Raw genomic sequence first — 13,719 nt, forward strand, 5'->3', positions numbered from 1 at the left:
TCCACACACAAGTTAAGGAGAAAAAAAAAAAAATTCTAAGGCTGTTTTAGTAATACCAAGCTACTGAGCAGGTGGAATATCTCCATTTATAAATAAGTCCAGAAATGTAAATGTTTACATTAGAATCTCTGGTTTAATAAAGAATGGGTAAAACCAGGCTGATAACTGGGGTGATTTTTCTGCCCATAATTAAGACAGGAGAAAATAAAGAACTCTTATTTGGACAGCACTGTGTTAACCAAAATTCAAAGCAAAAATGGATTCAGACAGACCAAACCAGAAGGGGATGTGTAATATTTGTTCCACATTTTCAGTAGTTTTCATTAAAAATTAGAAATAAAAAAATAAATTAAAAAAACCAAAACAAAACCACAACACATACAGGCTATCCTTCCAAATCCTTCTATTTTGTCAGTGCACAGAATCACTTCTCAACACCAGCAAACCCAGAGACAGTGCTCTGCAGGGAACACCAAGAAAATCTACATCCCAAAATTACTGCCAGAGTTTAAATGGACAAACTTCTGCAAACTATCACCAGCCAGTCACTCATGAGGGAGTTAGTAAGAGCAAATAATTTTGAAAGGCTAGGAAATGAAGGCTAAACATAGAGAATTTTCCAAAAGAGGTTTGAATATAAAATACTTCAAACATTCAGAGGATGAATATTGTCCTTTCCTTTAAACACTGCTGGCAAGGGCAGCGACTTGGAAGCTGATGGAGTTTAGTACCTAAGCTGTGATTGAAGTGCAGCAGTTAGAAATGCTGATTTCCCGTTCAGGAATTGCAGGAGCTGCCCTTGGCAGGAGGAGCTGGGCATTCCCAGCCCCTGGATGCCTCCTCCTGCTGCCACGGTGCTGCCACTGCACCTCTCTCCTGCGACCCTGCAGGGTGCTTTGTGCCTGATTTCATTGGCACTAACAGCACAGAGCACTGCACTGAGGGGACACGGCCTCTCTCGTTTTTATCTGGCCCAGGAAAATCTGAAATTAGGGCTTTGCTTTCGTGGAAATTGATATGTGGCAGCCTGAGAGTTATTTCCTGCATGTGGAGCAAAGACACCCTTAATAACAGGCAAGGAGTGTAAATATGCCCAACTATTACTAGCATTACCTTTCCTCTGCATTTTAAGAGTTATTATGGCAAAAAAAAATCCAAAGCAAATAAGCTTGAATAATTTAATTAAATTTAAAATTCAAAACATCAGGCAGAGCCTTTATAGCATCAGCTTTGAAGTGCTCAGGGTTAATGTGTGTAACCTTTGGCTCAGCAAGGTGCACTCACAGGACTGGACACAACCACATTATTTATATAAATGTGTGTCTTGCAATGAACTAACCTTCCCCTGTGGCTTCCTCTAAAAGACACTGCAAGAATCTCTTTTATAACTTTCCCTATGATTTGCCTTTATCTCAATGGATACTCAGAAAGATCTCAGGCTACGATGAGAAGCACAGGGATCAATTTTACTCAAAGTGAATGAAAATGTCAGCCTGGACCTTCACCCAGGGAGCTTCCCTGGTGTGATACAAGATCCTGGCAGCTCCTGTGGGGCTGTTGCACACCTCAGAGACACTCACCTTACCACAGATGTCATTTATGGCCACATGCACAAAGATGGAAGCCTCTTCAATGCCTTCCAGGTACACGTGTCTGTAACCTGAAACAGAGGGAGCAGAGCTGGCTCAGGGCTGGGACAGGTCAAAGGAGGAGCAGCTGGAGACTTTCCTTTTGTCAGCAGCAGAAGGGATCAAGCAGGTTTCTCCCAGCTTCTCCCCACAGTGAGGATCCAGGCTGGAGCATCACCTTGCCACTCTCAGGTACCTGAGCCACACCACTTGCAAACTTCACCCGCATTTTTTGTCATTATTTCATAAAACACCCATGTCCTGTTTCATCCAGGGTCTATTATTCCTGCTGTCAATCCATGATTTAAACTTGACCACATTCTCTCCTCTGGACTTTCATTCCATTATTAAGACTGCAAACCTTTCATCCAAGGTCAGTTTACTGAGACTGGATGTTTTGGTTTTTTTATCCTAAAAACAAACGTTTTTCTTTCCTTTGAAAGGAAAGAAAAATACATACACAAGAAGATTTAATCTGAAAGACTGAACTGAAAACAGAAAGAGGAAATTGTCAGAAAATGGCATTTAATAACTTGGATCCTATCATAGGAATAGGTAATTTTCTGTTCTGTGTTAAACTACTACTCATAGTCATAAAACCAAGAAAACTTGGAAATTTTTTTAAAAACTAGTGTGAAGAAAGAGAGAAAAAAGCACTTAAGGAGTAATGATCCTGTATAGCAGCCTGCCAAGCCCACAGTATCTACCCACCCTGCTTAACAATCTTACCCATTTTTACAAAATCTAGTCCCAAAAGTCTAGGGTTAATTGATTTAGTCTTCATCACTGTATCAGCCAGCAGCTGACTAAGGCAGAGAACTCGGGGCCCAAACTCCAGTCTCTCATTCTAACCAGAAACTTCTGCAGCAGATACACTAATTTTTAATTTTCACAGGAAAAGTCCCAGCCCACTGATGTGGAATGTCATGTTCCTCACCTGGCATCATGCTGCTGAAGGCGATTGTCCTCTGGCCGATGAAATCCCTCCCGATGGGGTCGTGGTCCCACACGAGGAATCGGATCAGGGCGATCTCTGGCATGTGCACTGTGAACACCAAGGTCTCCTCCCACATGGGGTTAAAACCTTGCAGAGGGGGAGAATCAGCCCTTAGGGATCTTATTCACAAGAAACAAGAAGTCTGCCTACACAGGGAATGCCTAAGCTGCAGTGACATTCGAATTTTCCTGACAGATTGAGTGTTGTTCTTGGAAAATCCAGGACTCCCACAAGGAGCAGCACAAGGATTTGTGAGAACAGAGTTGGGTCTAACCTAAATTTGGCCCTGCTTCCAGCAGCTGCCTTTTGACCACAGCAAGCTCAAAATACCCCTCTCTCACACATAATGAGGAAACAAATGTCTTGTTTCACACCAAGACCTTCAGCATATTTATACCAACTCAGTCAAACAAGTCAAAATCCAAGTCTAATTAACATTAAAAATGCTGAAATCCAATTTTCAATGTTTTGTCATAATAGGTACCAAATCTTATCTACTCCTATTCTTATGAAAAAGACTTGCCTGAAAGAGGATGCTTCAATCATAAAACCCTAAATCCCAGATAATCTTACCATTATCATCAACTACTCTGGTTTGTTCTTTGAAGCAATCAACAGGTAAGCCTATAACTTCTACTTCAACAAATGGATCTATGATCTGAAAAAGAAAAAGCAAAAAATATTAAAGAGTGACAAAGATGAAACCCAAGCAAATGGCTTTTACAATATGGGCACTGTACATGAATGTCTGGGTAATTATTGATCCTGAGCCTTATGGAGTGGATTATTAAATTGATAAGATCTCTCTCCGTTTTTTTTTTTGCTTCTGGAAGTACTGTGTTGGCAGTTGGAGGGAAACCATCAAACCACTGCTGTGATGCTAAAAAATAAAGAAAACCACCTGAATATGTAGGATGTTCATGACCTAATTTATTCATGTTCTGTGTCTCCTGATAAGTAACTGCAGGATGTGAAATCCTCATCCTCAGCTCAGCCAGAATGGAAATAAACCTTGTGCATCACAAAACAACAATCACAGCTGGCCCATACCTCTCCTCTGTCTCCCAGCATGGAATCACGTGGTTTGGGAAGTTGTTGACCACTGATAATTCTTAGAACCAACTGTTTCTTCAATTGACCAGGCAGTGGGTCTTCAGAATTTGGATTAAAGACACCTGTAAGAATGAAGAGTCCCATAATGTGGAAGAAGTGCAGCATGACTTTAATTACAGATACCCTCTGGCTGGTTTGCTTCTGGCATCAGAAATGCATCTTTAAATAAAATGTACCACTCAATCCTGCCATGCAGTCAGTGACCACTGGTTCTGCTGGTTTTCCTTACCTTGACACATGCAGTTGGGTTTGAGGACATAGCCACAGTTCCCATTGGCACTAAATTTGGCCCGGTTCAGTTGCAGCATTCTCCCCTCTGACTGGTAGTTTAGTGCAACTATTAAAAAAAAATAAATCGGATTCAAATTTGACTTCTTAGATGCAAACAATCAGATATCTTATGGGAAATAATTCTCTTATATAACATATAGTACAGCTTCAGGGAGAGAAGCTCTCCAAAACAGCTGAACTCTGAAGCCCTCTTTCATTTGAGAAATTCATTTATTTCCTTTTACCAGGCAACTCCTTGCATGTGAGACACATGTTGAAGGTAATCAATCCAGGGACAGTAACAAGGAGGACTCAATGGTCAGCAAAGCTGGACAAGCAGAGAGTGTCCTAAGGGGTGATTCCAGCACTCCTATAAAAACATCCCTCCCAAAATAGAACGAAAAAAAAAATAGGTAAGCTTCCTTTCAGCTCACCAAGCTGGCAGCCAGCATTCCAGAAGGGCTGGGGGTTGTAGTTGCTGGAGTCCACTCGGTAGGAGGAGGGGTAGATGCGGGACAGCTGGTGCTGGTTGAAGCGCAGGTACTGGGCTGGCTTCTGCTGCAGGATCTGGTGGGCTTTGGTTTCACTGAAAGATGAAACCTGCCAGCTGGAAGAGACTGCAGAGGAGATTAGAGGTAATCTCCTTATTCATTATTTATTATCTAGATAAAGCTTTCAAAAGTGCAGAGCATTAGTTCCTTTTAACTATCAAGCATCATTTCAGCAGATGCCACTCAGAGGGAACTCTGTTTTCCTTAAATGACAGCAGATACTGGGCTTGTTGTGCAGTTATGGTTGGGAAAGTGAAGCTGAATGTGATGATGACTTCAATCTTCATTAAGAAGCCTTCTTTTAATGAAAACATTAATTAAACATTTCCATTTCTTTGTGTAGCAATTATTTTCACCAAACTTTTAGTTCAACTTACTTTCAGTTTCAACATCATGGCTGCCAACAGATTTTGTGTATTTCACCAGGTCAGACAGGGCCCTGGACAGCTTCATTGTCTTCTTCTGTCTGTTTACCCTAGAAAGACAACACAAATTAGCTTCCCACCAATTAAGGGGTAAATGTTATCTTTCACATTTAAAAATAAATCAGGGCAAAGAAATATATGGGGCAATAAGAGCTCAAAATGCATTAAAGTCCAAAACTTTGCTAGTCTGAATAGCATCAAGAGATGATTCTGGTGATTTTGTGGCAGACATTGCATCTCCCCACATTCCCACATCTAGACCAGAAGCAAACCTATTTAGTGGGTGCATTTATGCAGGCATATTTCAGCAACAAAGTTGTCCAATCACTTGTTAACAAACCTGCTGTAATGTACAGAGCTTCTGGCTAAATTCCCTTGAGAATCCGAATCGTCTTCACCCTCTTCCAGACTTGATGCCTTTTTCAATTTGATTCCTTTTTTCTGTGCCAGAGGGAAATAAAACCATAATATCATAACTGTGTAATCAAAGTTTGAGCATCTGGCTACAATTCTGCTTTGTTATGCCAATGAGTGTGTTACTTAGGGAAAATGGAAAATGACAGATTTCGTAACACTCGGCTCTGCAGCTAGATTTGCACGTAGGGAAAACTCAGCCCAAGGTCTGAGCATTGTATAATGGAAGGACAAATCCTCAGATAAAAGTGTAAATTAATTTTTGTGGTTCTCAGTTAGATATTGGACTCTCTCAGACCCCCATGTAAATAGAATCTGGGCTGTATGCACAGTGACAAGCAGCTCCCCAGCCTGTCTGCTCAGTGAGCAGCCTCAGAGTGAGGTACTGCAGATGCTGCAGTGATGAAATTCATCTCCACTGCGTGCAAAAATAAAAAAAACCCTCCAAGAATCCAAGATCTGGTGCAGACCTCACCTTGCCAGGGGCTCACCTTGCGTTTGGAAAAGCTGCCCATGAGAGAGCGGCTGTGCCTTTTGCTGGCACTGAAATCTTCCCCAGATTCCACATCATCCTCCAGTTTACTCTGAAACAGCCAGAGAGAGAACACAGGAGCTCAGACAGAGTGCTCAGACATCTCTGGATATCAGCACAAACAGCAGGGGGTTTTAGCACTGGCTGTTCTGGCTAACACCTCTGCTAAGGGGTTTGCCAAGCCTTGGCCTTGCAGTGGCTCTCACAAAAATTCTGATAAGTCATGTAAAGCATTGGGTTTAAAATAGATCCAAAACTCACCCCACTGAATGTTTTGGGAAGCTGGTTTTTAGTTCTCATCCCTAGTTTAGTTTTAATCCCTGGTTATTACACCTGCTTATTATTGGCAGATCTCCACTGGTTTTCATTTGTGTGGAACAATCTTCCCAAACTTTTTGTGGCTTATTACAAAGTCTCAAATGAAAATGCCTCAACTTCATAAGTGTAGTCTGTGGGCTGAGTACATTTTTATAAATTAGAGTTAATATAAAATTAAAATATATTGAAAATGCATAGAACATAGAGAACTGGGGAACAAAAAGAGCCCAACTTTCATAAGCAGTTTTTATAATGGAAAATCAAATTCTTCCTGTTTAAAAGTCATTTCAGAGTACATTTCATGCTCCAATTGCTGTGTGAGCAAGATAAATAGTTTGTGTATCTGACAGTGATGTTCACCTGGCACCATCATTAACTGCATGAGTTCAGCTATGAAGCTGAAGTTAATATCATAAGATATATTTAGTAATCTAATGAAACACAAGTAAAATTCAACATAAATTCACCTTCTTACTCTCAGACTTCAGCCCAGCCTTTCCTGAGGATGGTAGAGTAGAAACTGTAAAATTGTTTGGATCTTCACAGTCACGGATTTTGGATTCTTTTATCAGTGAGTCAAGTTTTTTCTTCGCTATATTCTCCACTCTTTTCCTGTTAGCAGATGCCTGCAAACAAAACATTAAATCATTAAACAAGGCAGTGATGAAAAAAGCTTCACATGAGCCCTGTGCCATGTCCAGGCTGACTCTGCAGCTGCAATAGGTGCAAGATCTGTTGGGAGGAGTGGATGGGAGATGCTTTAGAATCCTCTTTTCAGCACATCAAAGGCAAAATGCAAGAGAAGTCCTGTCCCCTCCTCTGTGTGCACCATGGCCCTTGTGGGGACGTGGGGAAATAAAACTAAAAATAAAAATTGAGGGTTTTCTATTTCACTCAGGTCTTTTAAGGGGTGACAGATTGTGTTCTCTCAGTAGGCCTCAAGAATTCCCAGTTACATTTATCATGAATCAAGTTCTGATTTTCTGAACTCTTCAAATATTCATTTTGGAAAGCAAACCAGGTGTAGCAAATCTCAGATTTAAAGCATCAGTAAACCTCAGCAAAGTGAACTGTTAATAACAGAGATGGTGCTGTAAAATACTGCAAAGTGATATGCTGACATGTAATAACTTCTAAAAAGCCAAGAAATTATTTTTCTCCTTTACTAGTCTTATTCACAAAGAATATTCTCTTTTAGATAAAAAGGATCAGATCTATAATACAAAATGAGGAAATAGCTTGAGGGAGAATGGACTGAGAATGCAAACTCTCTCCAAGGCAATCAGGTTTATGTCATTAAATGGTTTTGCTGTGTTTTGTATTGTTTCTGCAAGGTGCAGTGGAACTTGCCAGAAGATTAAAGTGACAAAAAATCGGAACTTTTAAAAAGGATGAAGAAATAAGGGATTTTCAGATTGAAGCCAGCAGAGATTTTCCTTACAGTAAAAATCAACCAAGCCCACATCCAGCAAAGTAAAGGGATGCTCTGTAAAAATGACCACAATTTGATGTAAGTAGAATATTTTCTTTTCTTTTGCATTTTAGGGCAAGCACACAGTGATACACAGGAGAATCATGAGATATTACTCTTTAAAATTTTAAACTTGAAACATCAACCCTAGAGCAGGTGCTGCTTTCTGTGCACTTTTGTCAATCTGCCCCCATGAAGGTTCAGAACCTGAACCACTTGTGATGAATCCCAAAGATCAGATCACACCCACAATTCAGAGAACTCCTACGAGGTTTCCTCCCACTGGGATGGGAAGCCTTGCCAGACATTTACACTCAAAGGGGCACTTACATCTCCATTCATCAGTTTACAGTCATCATCAATCTCATCAGCACTGTCCTCATCAGAAACTTCTCCTTCCTCTGCATCCTCACTGATGTTAGCTGGAAGTTTCTTGCCCTAGAAGATAAATTTATTACAGAGGCAGGGGAGCATGCAGCTCTTGCTATGACATATTCCAAAAAATCCCAAATTGTTCAGAGCATCTTTCCAGGTTCTGACTGACTGAGAAGACATTTGTTCTGAACCTTAAGTAGCAGTTTCCTAAGGTCTGCTTTGTGTGAAATGATTTAAGTTAGAGTGCAGTGAGAACCAGGCAGAAATCATCATCACCACAGGCAGGAGGAGGGAAAGGACACACGAAGCAGGGTTTACCTTAACCAGGATCTTCCCTTTAAGACTTGCTGGTGAAGGGAGCTTTGTGGAGTCATCGTTGTGCACAGAAGACAGATCCAGTTTGTCTCCCAAGATTTCTGTGAGATACTGAGCCATCTTCTTCTGCTGCACGATGCTGCAGTGGTTCTCAATCGACAGGATCACAGGGTACCTGCAGAGACAGGCAAGCATCACCTGCAGTTTTGGCTTTTACAGCCTGAAGACTTTTCCCACAAACAAGAGAGCAGTGTCATAGAGATAAACCTGCAGACAAAGCCTCTTCTACAAAGACACAAGTGTTGTTTCTATTTTTAGCTTTCATTTATTGTTGATTATCCAGGCTGAGGCCAAGGAACAGCAATGCCTGGTTGGTTGAAGATAAGACTTGTGGAACATCTACTCCAGTGTGGTCAGTACAGTGTAAAACCACATTGAAGATGGATTTCTCTTCAGAGATTATGTTCTTTTAACATCAGCACAACAGCCAGACTATAAAGGAGTTTTGCAGGACTGAACTATCACAGATTCATTAATAAAAAATCAGTTATTTCTATCCTGACATCTGGCCTTCATTAGCTCCTCATCAGGAAAAATAAGACTTTCAGCCACGCCAACAGTTGATGATGTGATCCCAGGTACCATTTTTGCAAAGGTTTAAAAAAAAAACTGAACCATTTCATAAGCATTGCTTTGATTTGTTTACCATGACTTCAGGCAAACTGCAAAAAATCTCAGGCTCACAAGAAGTTTACCTGGTGTGAAAATTTAGTGCAAATTTAGCTCTATTTGTAAAGGCAATGGGCTGCTTTAGGGGATCTACTGGAAAATTTTTACAGCCATAAAGTAATTTCTATTTAAAAAAAAAAAAAAAGTTGGCACACACATTTTCACTGTTTGTGGAGGAGAAGAACAGTAACTGTCAAGGTATATGAAACTTCCCATGAATAATATTGATTTTCTGAGCTATGTACCTGTAGGGAAAATAATCTCTTTCTGATGAACACTCTGCTTTGTCCACAATCAGGCTACTGTCTCTTTGGATTCTTTATTCCCTGCCTTGTTTCCTATCCCTGGAGCACACAGGTGTAGCCTTGGCAGCACCAGAGTGCACATCCAGAGAGACAAAGTGGTTCAGCTGTCAGCCTTTAACTAAAAACATTCCCTGGCAAACCCTGTTGTTCCTCAGGTGTTGTACAAGCTCAATAAAGGCAGCTCCACACATCTGTGCAGAATGTCCCTACTCAGCTTTGCCTTGGTGTTTCTTTCTGAAGGATCTGAAGGATTTCCCCCCAGAAAACAATTCCAAATTCTGTCTGGAATTCTGGAGCAGGTCAGATTTTCACTCCCTGTACAAGGATGCTCCCATTCATAGCCCTGAGACTCAAAGGTTGGCAGGCTGGGTACATACTCATTCTTGATAAAGGCATATTTGTTGATAGTTTCAATCACATCTCTGAAGAGGATTTTGGAAGTCAAGGTGTATCCATGGTGGACAATTGGCTCCCCGTCCGGCCCATCCCAGCAGTCAACTGTGGGACAGAAACAGTGACACCATCAGAGCAGGAAACCTGGCAGCATCTGTGTCCCCAAAGCAGGGCACAGGTTCATTCCCACCCTCACTGTGCTGAACATCCTTCCTGGGAAGGAACTTCCTGGCCTTGACTTGTGCTGGGACCAGGTGCCTGTTCCCACTGACTGAGAAATCCCCAAGCAAAGAAACTCTTTTAACAGTGCTGGTGAGTTTATGACAGGGAGAGAGATGACAGAGCAGAGCATTGCTTTCATTGTGCTCCTGCTGAACATGAAAAGGAAAGCAGAGACTCTCAGCCAAGCTGCTCACAACACAGACCAATCCAAGACCTGGCCACCTTGGATTTTTGCCTGACTCTATACTTGTCTATTATATTTCCATGAAATGTTTTACTTCTCTGAAGCCAATGGCACATCTGCCATCCAACCTGAGCAAACTGTATTTGCCTTCTGAAAAACTGTGAGAACACTTTGATGGTCAGAACATTAAAGATGATGACGATGAAACAGGCAATATCTCAGGAAGGCAGCAGGGATCAGGAGGGATTGCACAAAAAGGCTTCCTGGTCACTGCAGAGACTCTCACCATTTCACAGAATACTTCCCTGAGCAGAAATATCCACTTTCCTCTTAAATGGGGCAGGAACTCTGCCATATTTGCCAGTCTGGTTGTCCCACACTTGGCTAGGCAGGGCAGGCACCAGTGCATTGTGCCCAACATCAGCATCCTCTCTACAACAGGAGCTTTATAACTTTTTTCCTCGCTACCAGCAACACCACTCCTCAAATATCTGTTTTATTTCCACGCTCAATAAAATGTCTCTGTTCTATCTCATTATTTTGTTGTTCTTTATGAAGACACCATTTCCCAAGGCTTTTTCCTCTCCTCAGTTACCATGTCCTGCAGAAATCTTTCTTCAGGGAGGAGAAACAAGTCTACAGAGCCCCCTGAGAGCTCCTTTTGCTCTTTACCTTCCACGCAGCGACAGCCAGACTGCAGCACCCATGCATACATGTCCACCCTGGACTGGGACATCAGCTGATCTCCCATGAGGTAGGTGTTGTGTGAAGAGGTAATGAAATAGTGACTCAGAGGGTAGCTCATGTCCTGGTTCACTTGGTAATGCTCTGGGTTGAATATGTCCCCCGATGGACTCCTCATGTAATTGGTGAAACCTGCCAACAAACAGCACTGGAAATAATACAGGTTCATCCTTTCTGTTGCTGTAATCTTCCTAAAACCAGCCTAAAATGCATGCCTATATTCACCAGCATTTAAGATAATTTAAATTTTAATTTTAATTTAAATTCATCAACATTTAAGATAAAGAAATAGCACCATTACCCCCAAATTGTCACCATGACCAAGTGCAATTATTGCTTTTCTCATTGCTTTGTACATTTTTCTGCTCTGCCTTTCCAGAGAAAAATATGTCTATTTAATCCAAACTGCTTAGCCTTACAACTTGTGTCAAAAGATTCTGCTAGGACATTGGGTCACATGGCATATAAAAGCCTCCAAAAATCTGCAGTCATATCCTGGAGGTGCTCCTCAGTGAAATCCTGTAAGATCTGCAGTATTGGGCTGCAAAGAGACAGGTTTTGATGTATTTGGTTTCTTTTTTTTTTTTTTTTTTGATGGCTCAACAGGAGATTCTCCTCTCCTCTCCTCTCCTCTCCTCTCCTCTCCTCTCCTCTCCTCTCCTCTCCTCTCCTCTCCTCTCCTCTCCTCTCCTCTCCTCTCCTCTCCTCTCCTCTCCTCTCCTCTCCTCTCCTCTCCTCTCCTCTCCTCTCCTCTCCTCTCCTCTCCTCTCCTCTCCTCTCCTCTCCTCTCCTCTCCTCTCGCAGTATTTGCAGTATTTTCCCAAAAATACCAGGATAATGGCAGTGCACATTGGCTTGTACAAGTTACACTCTGTAATTTGGATATGACACACAAACCTGCCTGTGGAGTGGGGAGCTCTGCAGCACTGCACCAATGTCACTTCAGAGACTGAATTTCACTCCAGACTTGACACTGAAATATCAGTTTTCTGTGGGGCTTTCAGTGATGCTATCAGAAGAATTTATTTTCAGAGCAGTGGGATGCTTGTAAATCCTGCAGACATCATCAATACACCTCTGTGTATTGCAATCACTACTCTTGTTCAGAAGCAAAGTTTTATAAAGTTATGATTTTATCTTTGTGTGAAATTGCCGCTCTCAGACCCCCAGCAGGCATTTGTGCACATATCACAGACACTTCTTGAAGCACTGTAACTCCACTTCAAATCTCTCCCAAAGGTTTTTCTTTCACCACCAAGGAAAGACCCAGATTCCCATTCACACCCTGACTTTGCTGACAGTGATGATGCCTTTGATCAATAGGTTTCTGCTTCAAGACTTCTAATTCTCCTGACATTTCATTCATCCTGCCAAACTTCCAAAGGTCTTAACACACTTTGACTGAGACAAAATAAAATGCCACCTTTATGATGGCCCTTCTAGGCTACACATTTTGTGTTAAAAGTTTTATGAAAGGAAAAGAGCTGATAAACACAAATAGCAGCCAAAATTTTTTGAACAATACACTGGGACACAGTGCCAGGGAATTCAGCTCAGCCCAGCTGAATATTGAAGTCTCTTGGAGCACACACCATGATCAATGAGCAAATCAGTGACAGAGCCAGGGTGAAAACAAAAGATGAACCAAGGCAGAGCAGCCACTGTGGAAAATGGATAGAGCAGAGAGTGTGTCAGCAAACACAGTCAGTTCTTCCTGCAAACCAATCAGCTGCTGCAAAATTAATTCCACCCAGCACTGGGAGGGCAGCTGCTGCAACACCACCATTGTTTGCTTTAAGCTCTTGTTAAAATATGATGTCATGATGGTTGTAATGAGTTCACACTAATTGGATTTATCAGTCCTAGGGGGAAGAAACAGGAGTGAAGGAAGGTGCTGTCAGGGTGTCCCACAGGATGCAGTGTCACATCAGGGAAGGTGCTCTGGTGTCACTTTGATCAGCAGACAAAGGTAAAGGTTTCTCTACAAGATGTGTATGAGCCCATTGTCACAGTCCAAGGTGCTCCATGACAAAAGCCAGCACAGCTGAGGACACAAGGCAGTGCAGGCACATGAATGAACAGGGAAGGACAAAGAACCCTGTACTGTTATTTCACCACTGTTGAAGTGCAGCCAAGTGTGGGCAGGATGCTCCTGTCGGGGCTGTACCCATTTGAGGAATAAACAGGCAGCTTCAGCTTCCAGGGCTCTGCATTTCAGTCCCCAGGGCAACACTGGACTTGTTTTCTGGGAGATAGGAGACATCTAAAGTCTCAACTCCACGCAAAGACAAGAGAGGAATAGCTCCTGTGTGTGTGTGTGTGTGTGTGTGTGTGTGTGTGTGTGTGTGTGTGCACATGTTCATACAGGATGTACATGCAGACACAGATTTATCATTTTTAAGCTGCTCTTCCTCCTTTGTCAGCCCAGCCCAGCAGTGTTCCCCTGCCAGCTCCTCAGTCCCCTCTGGTTGGATGTTAGCAGGAATCTCCTGCATTAATTAAGCTCTAGACTAGATCTGTTCAGTTCTGCTTCACTTCCAGCCAGTTACTGGGGGGGTTAAGGTCACAAAGCTTTTTCCAATTGTCTCCAAAGTTCCTCACCTCCTGCTTTCCCCTGATCAGGAGCTCTGTAGCAGACACCAGAAGAATGTCAGCATGCTGGACTCTCTCTTATCCTAGCCCACAAAGTCTCTAATGTTTTATCATCCATTCTGAGGTAAAGCAATTGTATAG

At 42.1% G+C, this 13,719-nt stretch overlaps 1 protein-coding gene across 2 annotated transcripts in view; it reads right to left on the bottom strand.

Moving 5' to 3' along the window:
• PLCH2 (phospholipase C eta 2) overlaps positions 1 to 13,719 on the bottom strand; it is a 73,284-nt gene that overhangs the window by 10,163 nt on the left and 49,402 nt on the right. For both annotated transcript variants that reach the window (XM_056507894.1, XM_056507895.1), the window contains 14 exons: positions 10,915 to 11,118; positions 9,821 to 9,941; positions 8,413 to 8,584; positions 8,050 to 8,157; positions 6,716 to 6,874; positions 5,890 to 5,982; positions 5,325 to 5,425; positions 4,937 to 5,034; positions 4,443 to 4,625; positions 3,968 to 4,075; positions 3,676 to 3,800; positions 3,199 to 3,283; positions 2,566 to 2,712; positions 1,581 to 1,660 (listed from right to left, as the gene is read on the bottom strand). In XM_056507894.1, the coding sequence (XP_056363869.1) occupies positions 1,581 to 1,660; positions 2,566 to 2,712; positions 3,199 to 3,283; positions 3,676 to 3,800; positions 3,968 to 4,075; positions 4,443 to 4,625; positions 4,937 to 5,034; positions 5,325 to 5,425; positions 5,890 to 5,982; positions 6,716 to 6,874; positions 8,050 to 8,157; positions 8,413 to 8,584; positions 9,821 to 9,941; positions 10,915 to 11,118 (1,784 nt within the window). The remainder of the gene's footprint in view (positions 1 to 1,580; positions 1,661 to 2,565; positions 2,713 to 3,198; positions 3,284 to 3,675; positions 3,801 to 3,967; positions 4,076 to 4,442; positions 4,626 to 4,936; positions 5,035 to 5,324; positions 5,426 to 5,889; positions 5,983 to 6,715; positions 6,875 to 8,049; positions 8,158 to 8,412; positions 8,585 to 9,820; positions 9,942 to 10,914; positions 11,119 to 13,719) is intronic.

This window comes from Oenanthe melanoleuca, chromosome 21 (assembly GCF_029582105.1).
Source record: "Oenanthe melanoleuca isolate GR-GAL-2019-014 chromosome 21, OMel1.0, whole genome shotgun sequence".
Taxonomy (NCBI): domain Eukaryota; kingdom Metazoa; phylum Chordata; class Aves; order Passeriformes; family Muscicapidae; genus Oenanthe; species Oenanthe melanoleuca.